Source organism: Trachypithecus francoisi, unplaced genomic scaffold, assembly GCF_009764315.1.
Source record: "Trachypithecus francoisi isolate TF-2019V2 unplaced genomic scaffold, Tfra_2.0 Lachesis_group3, whole genome shotgun sequence".
Taxonomy (NCBI): Eukaryota; Metazoa; Chordata; class Mammalia; order Primates; family Cercopithecidae; genus Trachypithecus; species Trachypithecus francoisi.
The window spans coordinates 82,542,574-82,567,101 of NW_022681468.1; the positions used below are offsets into that span (position 1 = coordinate 82,542,574).

General features: G+C 47.5%; 1 protein-coding gene across 3 annotated transcripts; it reads right to left on the reverse strand.

The window, feature by feature from the left end:
- Nucleotides 1-1,895: 1,895 nt before the first annotated feature.
- On the reverse strand, nt 1,896-23,961 carry LOC117069946 (dehydrogenase/reductase SDR family member 2, mitochondrial). Of its 3 annotated transcripts, none has more exons than XM_033188503.1 (9): nt 9,152-9,491; nt 8,566-8,743; nt 8,214-8,391; nt 7,651-7,752; nt 4,330-4,397; nt 3,385-3,436; nt 3,004-3,138; nt 2,662-2,717; nt 1,896-2,401 (listed from the first exon to the last, which is right to left on the reverse strand). In XM_033188503.1, exons 2-9 carry the CDS (start codon nt 8,703-8,705, stop codon nt 2,290-2,292), a joined length of 843 nt encoding a protein of 280 aa, XP_033044394.1. In that variant the 5' UTR covers nt 8,706-8,743; nt 9,152-9,491; the 3' UTR covers nt 1,896-2,289. The 3 variants fall into 3 exon arrangements, with proteins under 3 accessions (XP_033044394.1, XP_033044393.1, XP_033044395.1); XM_033188502.1 differs by having other exon boundaries at nt 8,202-8,391; XM_033188504.1 differs by lacking the exons at nt 1,896-2,401; nt 2,662-2,717; nt 3,004-3,138; ... (1 more) ...; nt 4,330-4,397; nt 9,152-9,491 and adding exons at nt 5,112-5,882; nt 23,847-23,961.
- Nucleotides 23,962-24,528: the final 567 nt, after the last annotated feature.

Here is a 24,528-nt window from a genome sequence, read left to right on the forward strand (position 1 = left end):
GCAGGTCCCTGGCACCTCTAGAGATCTTCTTGTATTTGTCTTTTATCTACTGCAGGGCCTGGGCCACAAAGGAGGCAAGTCTGCTATGTCATCCCTTCACCCTTTGGCTGCTGAGTCATAGGAATGCCTGGAGGAACCCAAGGAAGAGGCCAGAGCAGCCTGGCTGGGGGTGGTTAGAAAGATTTCAGTAGTTAAACCTATCAGGGTTGCCCTACTCTGACCTGGCTGTGGCTCCCCTGTCAGGCCACATTCAAAGGAGTAATTAAAGAGAATGAAATGAAGGAATAATAGGTGGGCAAGATTAAAGGAACCAGCAAAGGGTAGTGAAACACCAGGAATCAGCAACAGTGATTCCCAGCATGAAGGGACCAAGTGGGGAGCAAGTTGGTGGTTGGGGGGGTGGCAGTGGCCTCACAGGAGCTGTAGTCCTTGGTGGACACAGCCACTGCCTTCAGGAAGGGGGCCAGGGAAACATGTGACCTCCCCAGTTCCACCCCTGAGTGGAAACCTGAAAGCAAGGGAACCTCCATGATGCAGTATAGAGGTCAGCCCGGCACCACGCCAGGCAGAGAAGGGTGGGGAGTGGATCTGGAGGGCCAAAAACACATCCAGACTCTGGTCTTGTCCATTACTATAATATTTCTTCCCATGTCTTGAGGATCCCAGAGGTGCATTTATCCCTTCACCATTAACAGTGCCACCTGTTCAGATCCTGGTCTTCCCACTGAAGGACAGCATTCCTGCAACCCAATTTGTTCTTATGTTTAATGAGGGTCTCAGCTCCGATGGCACCTCCACCAGCCTCACTGGAAGCCATGGTCCTCTGTGGTCCTGTGAGGCTTTGCATATGATGTACCTACCCTGGCTTGCCCACCACCCCCACACCCTCAACTCCTCTGCCCTACTCCTTATCTTTTTTATTCTGTACCTACTAACACTACATATGTTTGTTATTTATTACAGTCTCTCCTGACTAGCATGTGAGCTCATAGGGCAGCAAAGTTTGTTTCGTTCATTGCTATACTCTAAGCTCCTGGAACAGTGACTGGCACAGAGTGGTAGTCAATAAATGCATCAAATGAATACACATGTTCTGCCTCATTTTCTGATGAGTGTTCCGCCTTCTGTTTTCCCACCACACTGAAAGACCTGGAGGGAGGTTTGGTCTTATTTACGTCCGTGTTCTCCAGGGTGCCTGGCACAATGCATAGCTTGTAGTAAGATGCACAAATGCTTTTGTAACTGAACTATTCACTCCATAAGGACCCGTCCCCAGGTGGTGTGGAGAGGAGGCATTGTTGAAGGGCTTCCATGAGACCAATGCTGGGAGTCAGCTTGGAAGTCTTGTCTCAGTTCCTCCCTCTGGACTGGTACAGGACAACACTTATGGGTGACAAGAGGGGTGCTCAGGGCCACAGGAAACTTGAGGACCACTGTTGCCCCTCCACTGGGCTGAGCTTGGGTATGCATGCACAGAGGGTGGTGCCCCCGAATATGACTCAGGACAATACACAGAGCCCTTTCCAAGACAGTCGTGTGTTCACCCCAAGAAGAACTTCAGCTCTGACTACTCTCTTCTAACTGGAACTATGCACAAGATTTGGTATAACTGTTTTCTCTAGGTTCTCAAAGGCCTGTGTGGCCCAGAAAATGTTAAGAAGTACCAGCCTGGAGGACCCCGGGAGAACCCCAGAATCTTTCCACCGTCACCCACCACCACCTTGCTGAGCCCCCAGCAGGCCCAGTTCAGATAATGGAGCACACACAAAGCCTTCTGCAAGGCAGCACACTCACTCCCACCTCCGTGTGTCTGCAGCAAGCTCAGGGCAGCTGGCGGTAGAGGCCTCTTCCCACCATGTTGCCCTGGGCTCTACCCTTGACAGATGCTTCCAGACTTGAGGATAAATTTGAGTTTATTTTAGGGGAAAAAAATGCTTAAAGCACAAATTACAGAGAGGAGGAGCTGAGATCCTTCAGAGGCCTGAGCTTCTACTCCTTTCCCTTAAGGTTCCTCCAAAGCAACAGCTCCATAAACTCCTTCAGCTCCCCAGCCCCACACCGAGAACCCCACATGTTGAGTGGATCAGCCAAATCTACAACAGTCGTGCAGATAAGTCCTAAGGAGAATACTGAAGGGTTTTTCTTCTCCCTCGAGCCTAGCATGAGTAAGTCCCCAAATTTCTAGTCTGGCAGAATGGCAGACCCTGTCTCCAGATCCAAAGAATCACCTAGACACCCCCTCAGGCTCCTGGGCCTGGGACCACAGCTGCACAGCCACCCCCACTCCCCTCAGAGCCGAGAGGAGAAGCCTGCCACTGCGATGTTCTCCCCGGTGATGTAGCCGGCATCTGGAGAGCACAGGAAGGACACGACTCCTGCACAGTCCTCCGGCTCCCCAAACCTGGATGGAAGGAGGACACAGTGTCAAGCATCTTGTACTCTGATTCTGCTGCTCTGGGGCTCATGGACGATAGGTGGGAGTGGGCTCTATGGGGAACGAGGTGGACGCAGCAGGGCTACTTGCACCCTCCAGGGCCATGTGGACTCCGGATTTCAGCAAAAAAGAATGGTCAGATGACAGGGAGGGGTCTGCTCTTGCAATAGACTCAACTGCTCCTGCCCAGCCACACACAGACCACCAAATCTCCAAATCCCACTTGCCTCTGCATCTGATGATACTCCCTGAGGTACTTGAAGACAGACTCATTCCCACGTAACTGGGGAAAGGGAAGAAATGAAAGAGTCAGTGCTACTAAAACAAGGAGATGGGCAGGGCCCCGGGAGGGCCACCAGGCAGAGCACCTAGGGCAGGTTTGCCCTTCTCAAAAGAAGGAGCATTTTCTCAGGATGGAGGGACTGCACCATGGCTGAGTTCAGAGAACAATGAAGACCTCAGTCATAGGCATGCTGACCTAAGGATTCAGTCACCCCTTTATCCCTTAGTCACTGGACAGGGTTCCCACTTAGCCAGACTGGGAGATGGAGGACACACCCAATCCTCACCACTTTGCTGAAGTCAGTCTTGATTGCTCCTGGAACCAGGCAGTTTACCCGGATGTCCTTGGGGGCCAGCTCCAATGCCAATGTTCTAGTGAGAGCCAGCAGCGCTGTCTTGCTGACATTGTAGACACCTAGCTCCTGGGAGGGGAATTGAGAGAGTGATTAGGATATGGGAGAGTGGGGGAAAGCATTGGTTGGATTTCTCACCTACAAGGCTCTCACAGGCGCAGCAGCCCTCCCACCCACATGGAGACAAGCTCAGCCCAGGGCAGCAGGAGGATGGTGGGAGTCTGTCCCAGGCACTTTCTCTGTAAGGCTCTGAGGAAGAGGACAAAGTTGCCCCTCACCCTACACCACTCAGGAGCACAAGGACCAAGCACTTACCACTCTTGGAAAATAAGCTGCAATGGAAGAGACCAGGGTGACAGCACCCTTCCTGAGATGAGACAAACACAAGAGAAGCTGAAGCTAAGAGCTTACCACTGATGGTGATACCATCATGCGGTCATTAAATGATGTAACCCTCCCAGAAGCAACACAGGTCCTATTACTATCCTCATCTCAGAGTTCAGGAAACTGAGGCTCAGAGAGGTTTAGTACCAGCCAATACACGGCAGAGCTGGGATTCCATCCCTATTTCTCATAAATACAATGTCCATGCTCAGAACCCTTATACTCTGCTTCCTGTCTTGCTAGGTGCTTGAAGGAGAGGGCAGGCCACCCTGTGCCTGTGGATTTGGTGAACAGGCACCCAAGGCTGATGGTGAGTGCCTATCCATGGGCAACCTCTAAGGAGCAGATGGGGCAAGGGAGACCAGAAGTGACGGTCAGGAACTTTCCTTCTACTGAAGACAGCCCCTAGCCAGTTCCTAAGGGTGTGTCTGTGAGGAGTACAGTCAGATCTGCAGGACCTAGAACACAGGCAGGGTCCCTGAAGACCAAGCGCAGGCACGAGGAAGGCTTTTTCCTATGGAGAGGAATGGGGCTAACCCTGTCATTGGTTTTAAGTTGGTAAGAACAGAGAGCAGGTAAGGTAACAACGACCAGCCAGCAAGGTCAAGGAATTAAAGCATAGCCTTGTCCCAAACCTGCTGATGTCAAGGCCAAGGAGACTATGCCTGGGCTCCTGGAATACTGCGCTCATCCTGCAGCCACTGGAATTGGGAATGGTAGCCACACAGAAGGTGAGGCAGGACAAGATAAGGGATGTGGAAATCCCAGAGAGACCTCTTCTGTCTTCCACCCACTACCGGCTGTGTTACTGACTCTACTTTGGTGCCCAACTCAGGTCCCCAACTCCCACTGGTCCCCACTTCCACCCTGCAGTACCTGTTCTCCATGTAGGGCAGCAACTGGCTCAGCAGCAGGGCTGGGGACTTCACGTTCACATTTAGGATCTGAAATCAGAGCAGAGCATGGATGAGGGCAGAGACATGGTCAGCCCAGGCCCTGATCTCATAAGACACTCGGAGCCCCGTAATTTGTGCAGCAGACCCAATTTGTATGCAGATAAGAGAAACTAATCCCCCTTCTGACTGGTGCAAGAGGTATTTCCAATTTGCTAATGGTTTCATAGGCAGGTAGGTTAAGTCACAGGCCTGTGAGCAGAGCCCTGAAAATGTGAATTGTTCAGGACTGACACGAGGAAGGAAATGTTCAGGCCTTTTAAAGAAAATGGGGACTGGGGGCAGTGGGTCATGCCTGTAATCTCAGCACTTTAGGAGACCAAGGTAGGAGGATTACTCAAGGTCAAAAGTTCAAGACCAGCCTGAGCAACATAGTGAGAACCTGTCTCTATAAGAAATTTTTTAAATAATTGGCCTGGTGTGGTGGTGCACACCTGTAATCCTAGCTACTCAGGAGGCTGAGGCAGGAGGATCCCTTAAGCCCAGGAATTTGAAGCTGCAGTGCGCCATGATCATGTCACTGCACTCCAGCCTGGGTGACAGAGTGAGATCCTGTCTCTTGAAAAAACAGCAACAACAAACTGTAAGCAGAGGCCTCTGGAGAAAGACTGAAAACAGTCTGATGGAGGGGAAGCAGGTGCTAGAAGCAAGGGAGATTTCTGAAACAGCCTTGTCTCTCTGAGCTTTCATTTGCTTGTGCTCTCGCCTTGTCCCCATAGAATTTAAGGCATACTCACAATGCAACAGCATGAAACAAATCAAATAGGTACAATGTGTGAAGAAATGGAGAAAAGGAAAAATCAGTGCAGAAAAATAAGAAAAAGCAAGAGTGAGGTTGGTGCCTACAGTTCACAGCATGTGATAATGACTGAGCATTTATTCTATTATTTGGTTACCAAAACTCAGGCTGTGAAGGCCTACACACACCAGATTATCGCAGACTTGGCTCTGAGCTTTCCTGCAGCCAATACGAACAGGGAGACAAAACAGAATTGCCATTCTGGGAGCTAGATGTCTATGCTGATCCTGCTTGTAACTAAAGTCTGAATCCAGGCTAAGCCACACAGGTCCTGACACTCTGGAGGATCTGTCTGCTGGATCTGGGAACAGGGGAGAAGTGAGAGAGGAAGTGGCAAGGAAAGATGCAGAGGCGGAGCCTGGGAGCTAGGGCAATGTGCCAAGTGGGACTGACATGGCACCAGGAACCCCTCCTGCAGGGATCTGTCCTGATTCAGGTCATCTGCATCCTGCATCTCTAGGGAATGAGACTGCACATCTGCAACTGACCAGGACTGTTCAATGTTTTTTCCACTCCCCGATCTCATGCCCACTCAATCCCTTGGATGTGGGCGGGGGAAATACTTAAGCTGAATGTTGCTGTGGCCCATTTGACGACATGTTACCAGTGTGGGGGATGACCCCCCATGACTGCAAAAAGTGGCCCAGATGTCAGAAGGGGGTACCACCCTGAGGTCCCTATTAAGAAGGAATTGAGGATTAGGCTAGCTGTAAGTGTTTTCTGGACAAAATAGAACCCAACCAGCCCACAGGATATCTGTCCAAAACTCCATGTGCATCAGGCTGAGTGATGGGCTGAGGTAAGGCCCCTCCGAGACTCAGGAACAAAACCCATGCCAAAGAAAAGGTGAGACTCCCTCCCTTGATGAAGAAAACTGCCCCATTAGAAAGTAAGAGAGAGTAGCTCTCTGTGGCAAGTAGTCCTGAGCAGAGAACTACCCATGAGCCTGAAAGAGGGCGCACGCTGGAGTCACTGGGTAAGGAGAAGGATGGAGGTGATGTGGTTTTGGTGGTTTAACAGATTAGAGGTTTCCCTAATGGTGAAACCTGCTGGAGATGGCCTCAAAACTGGCTCAAGAATAAGATGAGTGGTAAGGAATTCTCCTTACAGGACACCTACTGAAAACTGCATTTAGTTGAAAGCAGAGCATCTGGTAAATTCTAAACTCATTTTGTGACAATTTCACCTCCGAGGTGATGGCAGAGGTGATCGGGGACAAGTCATCAATGATTTCTGTCCAGTGGTATAGAATCGCTCACTGAAGGCCAAGTCCTTGGAGAACAGGGGAGAATCAGAGAAAGTAAGGTCAGATTGTTGGCATCTGCCCTCAGCTTCAGGAGGGAAGACTGCAAACAGTTTCGAGAAAAAGAGTCATGATCCTGTGAACTGAGACACTAAACAGGAAAATGATTCAGGAGGGTTAGGAGACTGTCAGCAATAAAATCCCAGCTATAAACTCACAAATGATCCTTTGGAGGCATTAAGAATACAGCTAAAGAGCCTGGGGAAGCAGCTCAGCAGGGGCTGCAGGGAGCTCAAATTTCAGATCATCTCTGAGGATGTAGCCAAGGGCACCCAGCCAAGGGCAGATAGAAGGGAGGGGCCAGCCTGAAGATGATGTTGGCAAATGAGAGCGCAGGAGCTAAGGAAGGCAGAACACACTAAGGCCAGAAGGCAGGAAACACTTTGACCCAGTGCTTAGGGCAGAGTGGGGAATGCTCACAATGGCAGAAAGAATGAGATTCATCACCATGCATTCTGACAGAGAGAACAGGGAACAAAACATGAGAGTGAAAGGAACATAAGTCATTGGGGAACAATTAGGCCCAAGATGGGCTTCAAGGCATTTTACAAGGTCTCTCCAGTCCCTAGTGGACCAGGTGGCAGAATCCTTAAATGGACTGGCAGCAGGCTGGGATGTCTAATTCCCCAGAATGCTGATGGCTGGATCTGGTCCTGACAGCAAGTTCGGGTAGACTCAATGAGGAGCCCCCTTCTAGGAGACAGAGAGTCTCTGTAAGAGGCACAGGTCACCAAAGAAAAACACAGTACCTGTATCTCCCCCTACAAAAGGGTGCCACACACAGAAATGCTTGACTCTTACAAAGAGACTCTGACTAACCATTCACAGCTGTATCCCTAGAGCCTGGAATGCTGGTGCCTGGCACACAGCAATAAATATCTGCTGAATGATTAAATGCAAAAAGGATGAGAAGAGAAAAGAAAGTGGAAAGTGTAGGGGCCAGATTTAAGAATCAACAAGCCAGAAAGTAGCATCCGGGCACATTTTGGGAGACAGCTAGCCAGGCAGGACTACCACCCAGGGCCTGCTTCTCCAGTAACCTCTGGAGGGAAACAGAGAGCCTTGGTGGGCACAGGCATGCTGGAGCCCAGTGCAGAGCTGGCATCTGTCCCTCGGCCGCCTCCCGGGGGCAGGCCTCTCACCTTGTCCCAGATCTGCTCACTGGTTCCCAGCGTACTCCCCACCAGAGGGTTGACCCCTGCACAGCACACCAGGAAGTCGACGCCCCCACAGTGTTCCAGGGCCTGTGGAGAAGGCTTGGGTGAGTGTGGAGACAGCCTAAGGAGGGCTCTCCCTCCCAGGGCAGTCCAGGTCATAGGGCCTTTAGGCAAAGCTTGCAGAGCAGATGCTTCAACCAGAAATGGTTACAAGGCTCCTGTGAAAAACCAAACTCTCCTGAAGGAAAGTGACCTAGGTGTCCCAAGGGCAGGCTCCTGGGGCCAGGCACCGAGAGAGGAAGGTCCCTCTGGGGACCTCCCTCACCCCTTCAGACTCTTTCTCCACAATGATTCTCCCAGGGCCTGGGGGTGGGGTGACGGTCCTCTCACGAACAGGCCACTTTCCCGAGGGACCTTCTGGGCAGCGAGGTCAGCCTAGGCACAGTCACGGCCTCAGGACGTATTCTAGACCCCTCCCAGGTCTGAGCAGTAAAGGAAAGGTTCTGCATGTTCCCCTCTCTGTGTCCTTTCACCACCTGCCACCTCACCGTGGCCACCAGCTGCCCCCGGTCCTCAGCCTTCCCCACGTGGCACACAATGCCCGCCACGCTCAGTCCCTCCCTCTGCAGCTGGGCCACAGCCCTGTCCACGTTCTGCTGCTTCCGGCTGCTGATGACCACGTGGGCCCCGTCCTGGGCCAGACGCCGGGCAATGGCAAAGCCGATCCTGAATGCAGAAATGGAGGGCACAAGTCAGCCTCAGCCTCTCCCCACTGTCCTTCCTCTACCCAATTCTGGAAATCAGCAAATAAAGCTGGGTCTTGCTTTGAAACCCTGAGTCCTTGTGGAAGCCACAAGGACCCTGTGAGGGGTCAGGACCCATGGGCAATCCAGCACTCACCCACTGGTGGACCCTGTGACCACGGCTACTCTTTCAGCTAGAATGCCCTTCCGGTCCATCCCAGTGCTGCTCATCCTCACAGAAAGCCTAGCACAGGGATGAAACCAGCCCCGGTGGCCCCGGGCCACTGCTGGCAGCATGGTGGTTGGTGTCTGCGATGCTTCCTGCTGAATCAGGCCTAGGGCAGATAATAAATTTCACTTATCACTGATGCCTCAGTGAGCATGAAGGTAACCTACCTTCCTCCTTCCTCCAGACAGACAAGGCCAGCAATAGAGAGTGGCAGAGAGTCAGGCTGGTTAGGGTAAATTTCAAACATGAACCTCAGGTGAGGAAAGCAATCCATGAACACTCCTAAGCTATAAAACTGGGGAAATTATTCACAAATTAAAATGTGAGACTCAACATTCGGGAGACAAGAGTGATTTTTCCATTCATTGCATAGTAAACATTGAGCACTGGCAATGTGTCAGGCACTGGGCAGTAGAGGTGGGGACACCCTAGTAAACCACAGACTCAGCCCTGAACCCCACCCATGCAGCTTCCCAGTTAAATGAGGACGCCAGGCACCAACAAATAATTATGCCAGTAATTAACTGCTTCTGTGTCTGGAATTGGTGGGTTCTTGCTCTCGCTGACTTCAAGAATGAAGCCGTGGACCCTTGTGGTGAATGTTACAGTTCTTAAAGATGGTGTGTTCAGAGTTGTTCATTTCTTCTCTCCAGAGTTGTTCATTCCTGCTGGTGGGTTCCCGGTCTTGCTAGCTTCAGGGGGGAAGTTGCAGACCTTCGCAGTAACTGTTAACAGCTCTTAAAGGCAGTGCATCTGGAGTTGTTCGTTCCTTCCAGTGGGTTTGTGGTCTCGCTGGCCTCAGGAGCGCAGTTGCAGACCTTGGCGGTGAGTGTTACAGCTCTTAAAAGCAGTGCCGACCCAAAGAGTGAGCAACAGCAAGATGTATTGCGAAGAGGGAAAGAACAAAGCTTCTACAGAGTGGAAAGGGACGCCAGCGGTTCCCCTGCTGGCTCAGGTGGCCTGCTTTTATTCCCTTATCTGGCCACACCCACACCCTGCTGATTGGTCCATTTTACAGAGAGCTGATTGGTCCATTATACAGAGAGCTGATTGGTCCATTTTGACAGAGTGCTGATTGGTGCATTTACAAACCTTTAGCTAGACAGAGTGCTGATTGGTGTGTTTACAAACCTTTAGCTAGACAGAAAAGTTCTCTAGGTCCCCACCTGACCCAGAAGCCCAGCCAATTTCACCTCTCAATGGCACGCTCCGTCAGACTTTGCAGCACCTAGCCAGGGCACTCTGGCAGCCCGGAGGGAGCTCATCCCCCAGTCAAGCCCAGCAGGTACCAGCCTGTGCTGGTTCTGGGTGAGTGCAGGGCTGAGCCCATGCCCACCTGGAACCCGCCCGGGCCCATGAGTGCCACGTGCAGCCCCAGCTCCTGCCCATGCCTCTCCCTCCACACCTCCCCCTGTGCAGAAGGAGCTGACTCCAGCCTCGGCCAGCCCAAGAGGGGCCCCCACAGCACAGCGGTGGGCTGAAGGGCTCCTTGAGCATGGCCAGAGTGGACGCTGAGGCGGAGAGTGAATGAGGGCTGCTGGCAGGTTGTTACCTCTCACTTCTAGCTGAAAAAGCAAAACCAACAGAAACTCTCATTCACTACTGGATACAGGGTAAGTATAATTGAAAGGTGACAATATACTAGGAGCCCTCACTCTCAGTGCCTCCTCAGCCTCGGTGTCCACTCTGGCAGCACTTGAGGAGCCCTTTAGCCCACCACTGCACTGTGGGAGCCCCTCTCTGGGCTGGCCGAGGCTGGAGCCAGCTCCCTCTGCTTGTGGGAAGGTGGGGAGGGAGAGACATGGGCGGGAACTGGGGCTGCGCACAGTGCTCACAGGCCAGTGCAAGTTCCTGTGGGTGCGGGCTCAGCAGGCCCCACACTCAGAGCAGCACCACCTCAGGCCAGCACCACCAGCCCAGGGCAGTGAGGGGCTTAGCAGCTGGACCAGCAGCTGCGGTGGATGCACCGGGTCCCCCAGCAGTGCCAGCCTGCCCCTTGCTCCACGGCACTCAGTCTCATCAACCGCCCAGGGGCTGAGGAGTATGGGTGCATGACGTGGGACTGGCAGGCAGCTCCACCCAGGGCCCTGGCACGGGATCCACTAGGTGAAGCTACTGAGTCTAGTGGGGACTTGGAGGACTTTTGTGTCTAACTGGGGGGTTGTGAATGTGCCAATCAGCACTCTGTGTCTAGTTCAGGGTTTGTGGATACACCAGTCAGCACTCTGTAACTGGCTCAAGGTTTGTGAATACACCAATCAGTGCTCTGTGTCTGGTTGACCTAGTGGGGACTTGGAGAACTTTTGTGTCTAGCACTCTGTGTCTAGCTCAGGGTTTGTAAATACACCAATCAGCACTTTGTGTCTAGTTCAGGGTTTGTAAATACACCAATCAGTACTCTGTATCTAGTTAACCTAGTGGGAACTTGGAGAACTTTTATGTCCAGCTAGAGGATTGTAAATGCACTAATCAGCACTCTGTGTCTATCTCAGGGATTGTAAATGCACTAATCATCACTCTGACAAAATGGACCAATCAGCTTTCTGTAAAATGGACCAATCAGCTCTCTGTAAAACGGACCAATCAGCTCTCTGTAAAATGGACCAATCAGCAGGATGTGGGTGGGGTCAGACAAGGGAATAAAAGCAGGCTGCCCAGCCAGCCAGCAGCAACTGTCTCGGGTTGCCTTCCACACTGGTGGAAGCTTTGTTCTTTTGCTCTTTGCAATAAATCTTGCTGCTGATCACTCTTTGGGTCCATGCTGCCTTTATGAGTTGTAACACTCACCACGAAGGTCTACAGCTTCACTCCTGAAGCCAGAGAGACCACAAACCCATCCACCGGGAGGAACAAACAACTCCAGACGCACCACCTTTAAAAGCTGTAACACTTACCATCAAGGTCTGCAACTTCACTCCTGTCAGAGGCCACAAACCCACCTGAAGGAAGAAGCTCCAGACACATCTGGACATCTAAAGGAACAGACTCTGGACTACCATCTTTAAGAACTGTAACACTCACCACAAGGGTCTGCGGCTTCATTCTTGAAGTCACTGAGACCAAGAACCCACCAATTATGGACACATGATCACTTTGGGAAATGATTTGGCATTATATGGAGAAGTTGAAAATATAGATCTCTGACTCTGTAGAGGGAACTAGCATCCTGCAGAAGGGAGGTCATGCGTGCACCAAGAGACTGTACACACACATTCACAGAAGCCTGCTTAGAATGTTCCAAACTGGAAACAAGTCTGTATTAGTTTGTTTTCACACTGCGATAAAGAACTACCTGAGGCCAGGCACGGTAGCTCACACCTGTAATCCCAGTACTCTGGGAGGCCAAGGTGGGCATATCCCTTGAACTCAGGAATTTGAGACCAGCCTGGGCAACATGGCGAAATCCTGTCTCTACAAAAATTAGCTGAGGGTGGTGGTGTGCACTTGTAGTCAACTACTCGAGTGCCTAAGATGGGATGATTGCTTGAGCCCAGGAGGTCAAGGCTGCAGTGAGTTGAGATTGTACACCATACTCCAGCCTGGGAGACAGGCCAAGACCCTCTCTAAAAAAAAAAAAAAACTACCTGAGACTGGGTAATTTATAAAGAAACAAGGTTTAATTGACTCACAATTTCACAGGCTGCACAGGAAGCAAGGCTTGGAAGGCCTCAGGAAACTTACAATTAGGGCAGAAGGTGAAGTGAAGCAGGCAGGTCTTACACAGCTGGAGCAGAGCAAAGCGGGAGGTGCTACACACTTTTAAACAACGCGATCTCATGTGAACTCACTGACTATCACAAGAACAGCAAGGGGGAAATCTAACCCCCATGATCCAATCACCTTCCACTAGGCCCCCTCCTCCAACATTGGGGATTACATTTCAACATGAGATTTTGGCAGGGACACATACCTAAACCATATCAAAGTCTATATGCCTATTAACGGTGGAATGGATAAATAAATCATGTTGCATTTCTATAATGGAATACTATACAATAATGAAAATGAATGAACTGAAGCCACACTGAACAACATAAAGGAATCTAATAATATATATTGTTGGTCCCAGAGCAATATGGCCAAATAGGAGCAGCTCCAGCCTCCAGCTCCCAGAATGAGTGTCACAGAGGATGGGTGATTTCTGCATTTTCAACCAAGGTACCAGGTTCATCTCACTGGAAAGTGCTGGACAATCGGTGCTGGTCAGCTGGTGCAGCCCAACCAGCAAGAGCTGAAGCAGGGCAAGCCATCACCTCACCTGGGAAGTGCAAGGGGGAAGGGAATCCCTTTTCCTAGCCAAGGGAAACTGAGACACAAAACACCTGGAAAATCGGGTAACTCCCACCCTAATACTGCGTTTTACCAAGGGTCTTAGCAAATGGCACACCAGAAGATTATATCCCACACCTGGATGGGAGGGTCCCACGTCCACATAGCCTCCCTCATTGCTAGCACAGCAGTCTGAGATCTAACTGCAAGGCAGCAGCAAGTCTGGGGGAGGGGCACCTGCCATTGCTGAGGCTTAAGTAGGTAAACAAAGCCACCAGGAATCTCGAACTGGGTGGAGCCCACTGCAGCTCAAGGGGGCCTGCCTGTCTCTGTAGATTCCACCTCTGGGGACAGAGCATAGCTAAACAAAAAGCAGCAGAAACCTTGGCAGAGGTAAATGATCCTGTCTGATGGCTTTGAAGAAAGCAGTGGATCTCCCAGCACAGAGTTTGAGATCTGAGAACATACAGACTGCCTGCTCAAGTGGGTCCCTGACCTCTGAGTAGCCTAACAGTAAGACAACCTCCACTAGGTGCAGACCGACACCTCACACCTCGCTCAGTGGGTACACCCCTGAGACGAAGCTTCCAGAGGAAGAATCAGACAGCAACACTCACTGTTCGGCAATATTCTATCTTCTGCAGTCTCCACTGCTGATACCCAGACAAACAAGGTCTAGAGTGGACCTCAAGCAATCTCCAACAGATCTACAGCTGAGGGTCCTGACTGTTAGAAGGAAAACTGACAAACAGAAAGGACACCCACACCAAAACCCCATCAGTTCGTCACCGTCATCAAAGACCAAAGGCAGATAAAACCACAAAGATGGGAAAAAAGCAAGGAAGAAAAGTTGGAAATTCAAAAAATCAGAGCACATCTCCCCCTCCAAAGGAACGCACATCATCACCAGGAATGGATCAAAGCTGGACAGAGAATGACTTTGACGAGCTGAGAAAGAAGGCTTCAGTTGATCAAACTTCTCAGAGCTAAAGGAGGAATAACGTAACCAGTGCAAAGAAAGTAAAAATCTTGAAAAAAGAATGGAAGAATGGATAACTAGAATAATCAATGCAGAGAAGGCCATAAACGAACTGACAGAGATAAAAATCATGACACGAGAAATACATGACAAATGCACAAGCTTCAGTAACTGACTCGATCAACTGGAAGAAAGAGTATCAATGATTGAAGATCAAACAAATGAAATGAAGCAAGAAGAGAAGTCTAGAGAAAAAAGAGGAAAAAGAAATGAACAAAGCCTTCAAGAAATATGGGATTATGTGAAAAGACTAAATCTACGTCGGATTGATGTGCCTGAAAGTGAGGGGGATAATGGAACCAAGTTGGAAAACACTCTGCAGGGTATCATCCAGGAGAACTTCCTCAACCTAGTAAGGCAGGCCAACATTCAAATTCAGGAAATACAGAGAACATCACAAAGCTACTCCTCGAGAAGAGCAACTCCAAAACATGTACATTGTCAGATTCACCAAAGTTGAAATGAAGGAAAAAATGTTAAGGGCAGCCAGACAGAAAGGTCAGGTTACACACAAAGGGAAACCCATCAGACTAACAGCAGACCTCTTGGCAGAAACTCTACAAGTCAGAAGAGAGTGGGGGCCAATATCAACATTCTTAAAGAAAATAATTTTAAACCCAGAATTTCATATCCAGCCAAACTAAGTTTCATAAGTGAAGAAGAAATAAAATCCTTTACAGACAAGCAAATGCTTAGAGATTTTGTCACCACCAGGCCTGCCCTACAAGAGACCCTGAAGGAAGCACTAAATATGGAAAGGAACAACTGGTACGAGCCATTGCAAAAATATGCCAAAAGGTAAAGACCACTGATGCTAGGAAGACACTGCATCAACTAACGAGCACAATAACCAGCTAATATCACAATGACAGGATCAAGTTCACACATAACAATATTAACCTTAAATGTAAATGGACTAAATGGTCCAATTAAAAGACACAGACTGGCAAACTGGATAAAGAATCAAGATCCATCAGTTTGCTGTATTTGGGAGACCCATCTCACATGCAGAGACACACATAGGCTCAAAATAAAGGGATGGAGGAAGATCTACCAAGCAAATGGAGAACAAAAAAAAGCAGGGGTTGCAATCCTAGTCTCTGATAAAACAGACTTTAAACCATCAAAGATCAAAAGAGACAAAGAAGGCCATTACATAATGGTAAAGGGATCAATTCAACAGGAAGAGCTAACTATCCTAAATATATATGCACCCAATACAGGAGCACCCAGATTCATAAAGCAAGTCCTTAGAGACTTACAAAGAGACTTAGACTCCCATACAATAATAATGGGAGACTTCAACACCCCACTGTCAACATTAGACAGCTCAACGAGACAGAAAGTTAACAAGATATCCAGGAATTGAACTCAACTCTGCACCAAGCAGACCTAATAGACATCTACAGAAATCTTCACCCCAAATCAAGAGAATATACATTCTTCCCAGCACCACATTGCACTTATTCCAAAATTGACCACATCTTTGGAAGTAAAGCACTCCTCAGCAAATGTAAAAGAACAGAAATTATAACAAACTGTCTCTCAGATCACAGTGCAAACAAACTAGAACTCAGGACTAAGAAACTCAATCAAAACCACTCAACTACATGGAAACTGAACAACCTGCTCCTGAATGACTACTGGGTATATAGGGAAATGAAGGCAGAAATGAAGATGTTCTTTGAAACCAATGAGAACAAAGATACAACATACCAGAATCTCTGGGACACATTTAAAGCAGTGTGTAGAGGGAAATTTATAGCACTAAATGCCCACAAGAGAAAGCTGGAAAGATCTAAAATTGACAATCTAACATCACAATTAAAAGAACTAGTGAAGCAAGAGCAAACACATTCAAAAGCTAGCAGAAGGCAAGAAATAACTAAGATCAGAGCAGAACTGAAGGAGATAGAGACACAAAAAACTCTCCAAAAAATCAATGAATCCAGGAGCTGGTTGTTTGAAAAGATCAACAAAACTGATAGACAGCTAGCAAGACTAATAAAGAATAAATAGAGAAGAATCAAATAGACACAACAAAAAATGATAAAGGGGATATCACCACTGACCCCACAGAAATACAAACTACCATCAGAGAATACTATAAACACCTCTATGCAAATAAACTAGAAAACCTGGAAGAAATGGATAATTTCCTGGACACTTACACTCTCCCAAGACTAAACCAGGAAGAAGTTGAATCCCTGATAGACCAATAGCAGGCTCTGAAATTGAGACAATAATTAATAGCCTACCAACCAAAAAAAGTCCAGGACCAGATGGATTCACAGCCGAATTCTACCAGAGGTACAAGGAGGAGCTGGTACCATTCCTTCTGAAACTATTCCAATCAATAGAAAAAGAGGGAATTCTCCTTAACTCATTTTATGAAGCCAACATCATCCTGATACCAAAGCCTGGCAGAGACACAACAAAAAAAAGAGAATTTTAGACCAATATCCCTGATGAACATCGATGCAAAAATCCTCAATAAAATACTGGCAAACTGAATCCAGCAGCACATCAAAAAACTTATCCACCATGATCAAGTGGGCTTCATCCCTGGGATGCAAGGCTAGTTCAACATACACAAATCAATAAACATAATGCAGCATATAAACAGAACCAAAGACAGAAACCACATGATTATCTCAATAGATGCAGAAAAGGCCTTTGACAAAATTCAACAGCACTTAATGCTAAAATCTCTCAATAAATTTGGTATTGATGGAATGTACCTCAAAATAATAAGAGCTATTTATGACAAATCCACAGCCAATATCATACTGAATGGGCAAAAACTGGAAGCATTCCCTTTGAAAACTGGCACAAGACAGGGATGCCCTCTCTCACCACTCCTATTCAACACAGCGTTGGAAGTTCTGGCTAGGGCAATCAGGCAAGAGAAAGAAATAAAGGGTATCCAGTTAGGAAAAGAAGAAGTCAAATTGTCCCTGTTTGCAGATGACATGATTGTATATTTAGAAAACCCCATCATCTCAGCCCAAAATCTCCTTAAGCTGATAAGTAACTTCAGCAAAGTCTCAGCATACAAAATCAATGTGCAGAAATCACAAGCATTCTTATACACCAGTAACAGACAAACAGAGAGCCAAATCATGAATGAACTTCTATTCACAATTGCTTCAAAGAGAATAAAATACCTGGGAATCCAACTTACAAGGGATGTAAAGGACCTCTTCAAGGAGAACTACAAACCACTGCTCAGTGAAATAAAAGAGGACACAAACAAATGGAAGAACATACCATGCTCATGGCTAAGAAGAATCAATATCATGAAAATGGCCATACTGCCCAAGGTAAATTATAGATTCAATGCCATCCCCATCAAGCTACCAATGACTTTCTTCACAGAATTGGAAAAAACTGCTTTAAAGTTCATATGGAACCAAAAAAAGAGCCCGCATTGCCAAGACAATCCTAAGTCAAAAGAACAAAGCTGGAGGCATCACGCTACCTGACTTCAAACTCTACTACAAGGCTACAGTAACCAAAACAGCATGGTACTGGTACCAAAACAGAGATATAGACCAATGGAACAGAACAGAGTCCTCAGAAATAATACCACACATCTACAGCCATCTGATCTTTGACAAACCTGAGAAAAACAAGAAATGGGGAAATGATTCCCTATTTAATAAATGGTGCTGGGAAAATTGGCTAGCCATAAGTAGAAAGCTGAAACTAGATCCTTTCCTTACTCCTTATACAAAAATTAATTCAAGAGGGATTAGACACTTAAATGTTAGACCTAATACCATAAAAATCGTAGAAGAAAACCTAGGTAATACCATTCAGGACATAAGCATGGGTAAGGACTTCATGTCTAAAACACCAAAAGCAATGGCAACAAAAGCCAAAATTGACAAATGGGATCTAATTAAACGAAAGAGCTTCTGCACAGCAAAAGAAACTACCATCAGAGTGAACAGGCAACCCACAGAATGGGAGAAAATTTTTGCAATCTACTCATCTGACAAAGGGCTAATATCCAGAACCTACAAAGAACTCAAACAAATTTACAAGAAAAAAACAAACAACCCCATCAAAAAGTGGGCAAAGGATATGAACAGACACTTCTCAAAAGAAGACATTCATACAGCCAACAGACATATGAAAAAATGCTCGCCCTCACTGGCCATCAGAGAAATGCAAATCAAAACCACAATGAGATACCATCTCACACCAGTTAGAATGGCAATCATTAAAAAGTCAGGAAATAATAGGTGCTGGAGAGGATGTGGAGAAATAGGAACACTTTTACACTGTTGGTGGGATTGTAAACTAGTTCAACCATTGTGGAAAACAGTATGGCAATTCCTCAAGGATCTACAACTAGAAGTCCCATATGACCCAGCCATCACATTACGGGGTATATACCCAGAGGATTATAAATCATGCTGCTATAAGGACACATGCACATGTATGTTTATTGTGGCACTATTCACAATAGCAAAGACTTGGAATCAACCCAAATGTCCATCAGTGACAGACTGGATTAAGAAAATGTGGCACATATACACCATGGAATACTATGCAGCCATGAAAAAGGATGAGTTCGTGTCATTTGTAGGGACATGGGTGCAGCTGGAAACCATCATTCTCAGCAAACTTTCACAAGAACAGAAAACCAAACACCGCATGTTCTCACTCATAGGTGGAAATTGAACAATGAGATCACTTGGACATGGGAAGGGGAACATCACATACTGGGGCCTATTATGGGGAGGGGGGAAGGGGGGAGGGATGGCATTGGGAGTTATAACTGATGTAAATGACGAGTTGATGGGTGCTGACTAGTTGATGGGTGCAGCACACCAACATGGCACATGTATATATGTAACAAACCTGCACATTGTGCACATGTACCCTAGAACTTAAAGTATAATAAAAATTAAAAAGTAAAAAATAAAAATAAAATAAAATATATACATATATTTTTGAGTAAACAAGTCAGACACAAAAGGATACATGTTATGTGAATCTACAAGTTTCAGCAACAGGTAAAACAATTCTATGTTGCTTAAGAAGGCAAACAGGTGACAAAAATAGAGAAATGCAGGGCAGTGATCACCACAAAAGTCAGGAGAGTGGGTATTTCTGGGGTAAAGCTGTGGGGAGGCAGTTATGATTAAGAAGGGGCAAATAGGCTAGGCACAGTGGTTCATGCCTATATTCCCAGCACTTTGGAGGCTGAGGCAGGTGGATCACTTGAGGTCAGGAGATGGAGACCAGCCTAGCCAACATGGTGAAACCTCATCTCTGTGAAAAATACAAAAATGAGCCAGGTGTGGTGGCATGTGCCTATAGTCCCAGCTATTTGGGAGACTGAGGCAGAGGCAGGAGAATCGCTTGAACCCAGGAGTTGCAGGTTGCAGTGAGCCAAGATTAAGCCACTGCACTCCATGCTGGGTGACAGAGGGAGACTCCATCTAAAAAAAAGGGGGCAAATTAAAGAGCTTCTAGGGTGCTGACAATGTTGTATTTGATAAGCAAATGATGCTTACATGATGTCCAGGAAGATATATAATATCACCTATGTATGTGTATACATTTTATGTATGTGTTATAATTCACAATTTAAAAGTTTAAAAGTAAAGATTACCTGCTCATGGTAAATTTTAAAATTCAAGCAGGTTAAAACTAATTCAAAAACTAAATCCTCCGATTCCCTTCTCAGAAGAAAATCTGGCCGGGCGCGGTGGCTCAAGCCTGTAATCCCAGCACTTTGGGAGGCCGAGACGGGCGGATCACGAGGTCAGGAGATCGAGACCATCCTGGCTAACACGATGAAACCCCGTCTCTACTAAAAATACAAAAAACTAGCCGGGCGAGATGGCGGGCGCCTGTAGTCCCAGCTACCCAGGAGGCTGAGGCAGGAGAATGGCGTAAACCCGGGAGGCGGAGCTTGCAGTGAGCTGAGATCCGGCCACTGCACTCCAGCCTGGGCGACAGAGCGAGACTCCGTCTCAAAAAAAAAAAAAAAAAAAAAAGAAAATCTGCCAGCATTTCAGATACTTTCTCAAAGATGTTCTATGCAAAGGGCTTTGCTTTAAATAAGCAAAACTTTCTGATTTTAAACATTCATTTCACAGAGGGTTTCCATGGAGTATCCTAGCCAGGAAGCAGAGGATCGGTAATGAGTGTCACATGAGTTCCTTGAACGCTCCACTCCTCCCTCATGGGGCCCAGGGCTTGAAACACACGAGTGCTCAATAAGGCTGGTGAGATAATCAGGCTGGGAAAGTTGCAGGTATAGGACCTGGAAGACTGAGGAGGATTTTGACACAACAGGATAGATCCTCCTGTTAAGGGGAACAGGCTGAGAGGAGGAATGGAGGGTGTGGATGTCCAGGGTGTTTGGGAGAGAGCAGGGATGCCTATGTGTCTGGAATACAGACATTGGGGAGCTCATGCCTGAGAAAGCAGACTGCAGTTTTGAATGACTCCAGCAGGCCGGTGCTGATTGAAGCTCTCTGAAGGGAGGTCTGTGGAGCTGGGCCGGTTAAAGCAGCCACAGACAGCCAGGCTGCTGTGTGGAGACCTGTGCCCTCAGGAGGCCCTTCAGAAGGGAAGGGTGTGCCTCTCTAGCTATGCGCAGATGTGAAGGCAGGGAGAGGATCTGGCATGGGAGACTCAGGTATGAAGATATTTCACCATGAACTGGAAAATGCTAGGGTTGCTTCTCTAAGGGACCCTCTTTCACCCAAACCCTAATTTCCCAGTTCCTCATTCATGTTAGCCCAGAGGCTCCTGCCTTCCCCCATGTGGGATTCCCATTGGCCTGCCATCCCCTGCTCTAATGGAAGAATCTGATCAGCTTCCTGAGAGAGGGAGGGAGGCAGTGGTTCAAGCAAGGGGTTAGCAGGTCACTCAGGGTCTTGGGAGTGTGCTTTTCATGTGGGACTGGACAGTGCCAGGAAGGTGAAGAGAGGCAGGCTCTGGCAGCTCTGGGCCAAGGGGCCGACAGATGTGAAATTTCAGGAGGCTCTGGCATGGGATGACTCTGTCTACAGACCTTCATCAGTTCCAGACCTGCTCTGGCCACTCCATCACCAAAGGACTCCTGGTTACTAAGTAACCCCTGCCTTACCTACTGCATCTCCCCTTGTTCCTTAGCAACCCTTGCATAACTCAGTTCCCTCGAGTTAGGGGTCTGTATCTATAAATTATAAGTGAATGGGTGCTGCTCAGGAATTGTGAAGAAATTTTCTATTAAATATCAGTCTGTACTCAGTGTCAAAATGCAGGCGACCAAATGCTCTGCTTTGGGAAGGAAGCCTTGGTTTCCTATTTATGTCTCTTCCGATATTGTATTTCCAAAAACAATCTTTGCAGGTCCTAGACCTCCCCGCTCTTTCCTCTCAACTGCTTCCACTCTGCCTGCTGTTGCTCTCGCTTTCTCTCTCACACGCCCTCTCTCCTTCCTGCAAGGTCATATTTACAGCCTTGCATTTCGTGGAGACAAGAGGTTTCAGCTCCTGATTGGTCTACCTTTTCTAAACAGGATACCAGATTCTGAACATTGTTATGCCCCCCTGGGGAACTCCTCTCCCTCTGCTGCGAGCATAGATTAACCCCCTTTTGAGGTTGAGGGAAATGCAGTCTCCTTGACTGCGAGGACAGCAGGAAAAAGAGGACTCGCCTTTTGTCGGGACAGGACGCCCCCTGCTGGAAGGCTAGAGTAACCGCACATCTGAGAAATGTTCCTGTCTCAGCAAGTCTGGCTGTCCCCTTTCTGGCTTCTAACCCTTCTCACCAAGCCCTGCTTGTCTGAACTTGCTTCAATGTGGTTTGCAGGAAAGCTGACCTATTGTAAGGAAAGGCAACTCTGTCTGGCCTGTTGCAGGTAAACAACCTGCAGAAATGAAATCAGGCCTCCTCTGTCTCCCCTGCTTCCCCTTCCCATGTAATGCCCCTCTTTTGGCTGGGAGGATGGGAAGAGTGAGCAGCTTCCAAGGCCTCTAGTTCACCCTTCCCCACTCACTCATGCTTTCCCCAAAACAGTCAGCTGGGTCAGCTGTAGCAGAATTGACCACAGGTCCTAGGAGCTTAGAATGGTCCCTGAGCTCGGCACTGTCCACTCTGATACCCCTTTCCATGCTGATCAATTCAGATGCCTAAACTGGGGGTGGGGAAGCTGAATGGACACACCCTTAACCCAGTCCCATCTTGGAGGTGAATGGTCTTCAGCACTGGTCCAAAGAGAGAAGAGAAGGGAAACGGAAAGGGATGGGGGGTGGGCGGAAGAAAAAAACAAAGATTAGAGGAGAAAGAATGAAAGACATGGAGGAGTTAGAAACACTGAAAATCAGAAAAGAAAGAATAATGTAAGCAGAAAATAAAATTCTAAGCTCACCAACGAACTGAAAGCACTCCTCCACTTGGCAAAGGGCATTCCAAAGTCAACCTAAAAAACCAATGCAGCCATGATGGGAATGTGGGGTTGGACATGCCTCATTATACCCTCCTCCCTTTTGAGTTCAGGCATGACTGACCAGCATTACATTAAAATGGAGATCTTAGGGCTCAAAAAACAGACTTTGTAGCAATAAGATAACCAAATTCTAACCTGACTGTAGTATAGCATCACATGACAGATAGCAGGTCCTGAAAAAAACTGAAGTATTTTACACCAAAATGCATTTCTTTGACATTTTTTGAAATGGCCCTGCAAAGCTGTCTCTTGTGAGGAAAATTTACATCCTATAGAAAATCCCCTTCCCTTTCCAGGTCTTTTCCTGATCCAAGAGAGATTTAACTAAGAGTCTGGCACCTTTTAGGGTCTGATAAAATATATTTACAATCTATTATCTATCAGGCCTACTACCTGGAGGCTTCATCTACATAACAAGAACTTTGGCTTCCACAACTCCCCTTATCTTAACTACAAACATTTCTTTCTATTGACCTCAACTCTTTTTTTTTTTTTTTTTTTTTGAGACGGAGTCTGGCTCTGCCGCCCAGGCTGGAGTGCAGTGGCTGGATCTCAGCTCACTGCAAGCTCCACCTCCCGGGTTCACGCCATTCTCCTGCCTCAGCCTCCCGAGTAGCTGGGACTACAGGCGCCCGCCACCTCGCCCAGCTAATTTTTTTGTATTTTTTAGTAGAGACGGGGTTTCACCGTGTTAGCCAGGATGGTCTCGATCTCCTGACCTCGTGATCCACCCGTCTCGGCCTCCCAAAGTGCTGGGATTACAGGCTTGAGCCACCGCGCCCGGCCTGACCTCAACTCTTTAGGCAGAGCTTAACCCTTTCAACCAGTTGCCAATCAGAAAATCTTTAAGTCCACCTATGACCTGGAAGCCCCCACTTCAAGATGTCCTGCCTTTCTGGGCCTAAACAATGTAATCCTTACATGTATTGACTTGTGTCTCTGCCTGTAGCTTCTGTTCTCCTAAGATGTATAAAATCAAGCTATAACCCAACCACCTTGGGCATATATTCTCAGGACTTCCTGGACCTGTGTCATGGGTCATGGTCCTCACGTTTGGCTCAGAATAAATCTCTTCAAATACTTTACAGTTTGACTCTTTTTCATCAGCACTAAGGAGATATCAACAGAAGCTGTGTGATCTTGGGCAAGTCTGTTCCCCTCTTGCTCCATCTATATCACAGTAAAATAAGGGGTTGACTTGGGTGGTCCAAAGGACTCTGATAGCCCCAAGAGGTTTGTAATGATAATCAAAGAAGAAATAGATTGAGCTGCAGACATAGAGCCAAGAAGAAAGAAGCATCAACATAAAAAGTAAACAGGAGTGAAGATGAGCGGTTCCAGTCATTATAGACCCAACACAAGGCAGTGAGGCACAGGAGCCCCAACCAGAGCCACATCATGCCTGCCCTGGGCAGAGTGGTGATGCTGGCCCAGGCTTACCTTGCTGTACACCTGTCTGTCTGGAGTGCAGGTCGGCAGCCCTTCTGTCAGGCAATCTGCAGCTGAGTGTGAGGATGTGAGTAAGCAGCAGGCTGGATTTCAGGCACTGCAGATTCTATCTGAACAACTCAAAGATTCCTGGAATTTATAGCCCCAGAATTCAGAAAGGTGGGAGGAGGGTTTCTGAAAAGGCCCCCCATGCCTTGTGAGGAAACCTAGGGGAAGTGCAGGACTCGTTGTCTGAGTAACATTCTGCAGAATGCTGCACATACCACTTAAGAAGCATAACCAGCAAAAGAGTACAGCTGCTTGCCGCTTGTGGTAAGAAGTCAAAATAATAGTAGTTATGATAAGAGGGAGCAAGACGTCTTTATTATCCATGCTAGCAGGGGAAGAGTAGAAAGCAATTCCACTCTTCAATTTGTGAAGGGAACATAGGAGTTTTCAAAGAAAGGGTTTGGAATGCAAAATATGACTAATTATATAGTATTGATAATATAATAATATAACTATCAAATTATTTAAATCATTATAACTAGGCTCAAACACATCTTTAGTAATAAAAATAGGAACCATTACAATCAACACATTTTTGCCAATAAGAAATAAGTTTATTTATTCCTGTAGCATAAAAATCCATCCTTCAGATTTCAGCGAACTCTTGGAAAGCATTTTCTGCATC

Bases quoted from the DNA above. Each gene is read 5' to 3' on its own strand.
- LOC117069946 (XM_033188502.1), bottom strand. From the start codon at position 8,705: ATGCTGCCAGCAGTGGCCCGGGGCCACCGGGGCTGGTTTCATCCCTGT. The intron at 3,437-4,329 runs GTACTGCAGGGT...GTCTCATCTCAG, and splicing joins CTGCCCTACATGGAGAACAG to GAAGGGTGCTGTCACCCTGG. The intron at 2,718-3,003 runs GTGAGGATTGGG...CCCTTTCCCCAG, and splicing joins AGACTGACTTCAGCAAAGTG to TTACGTGGGAATGAGTCTGT.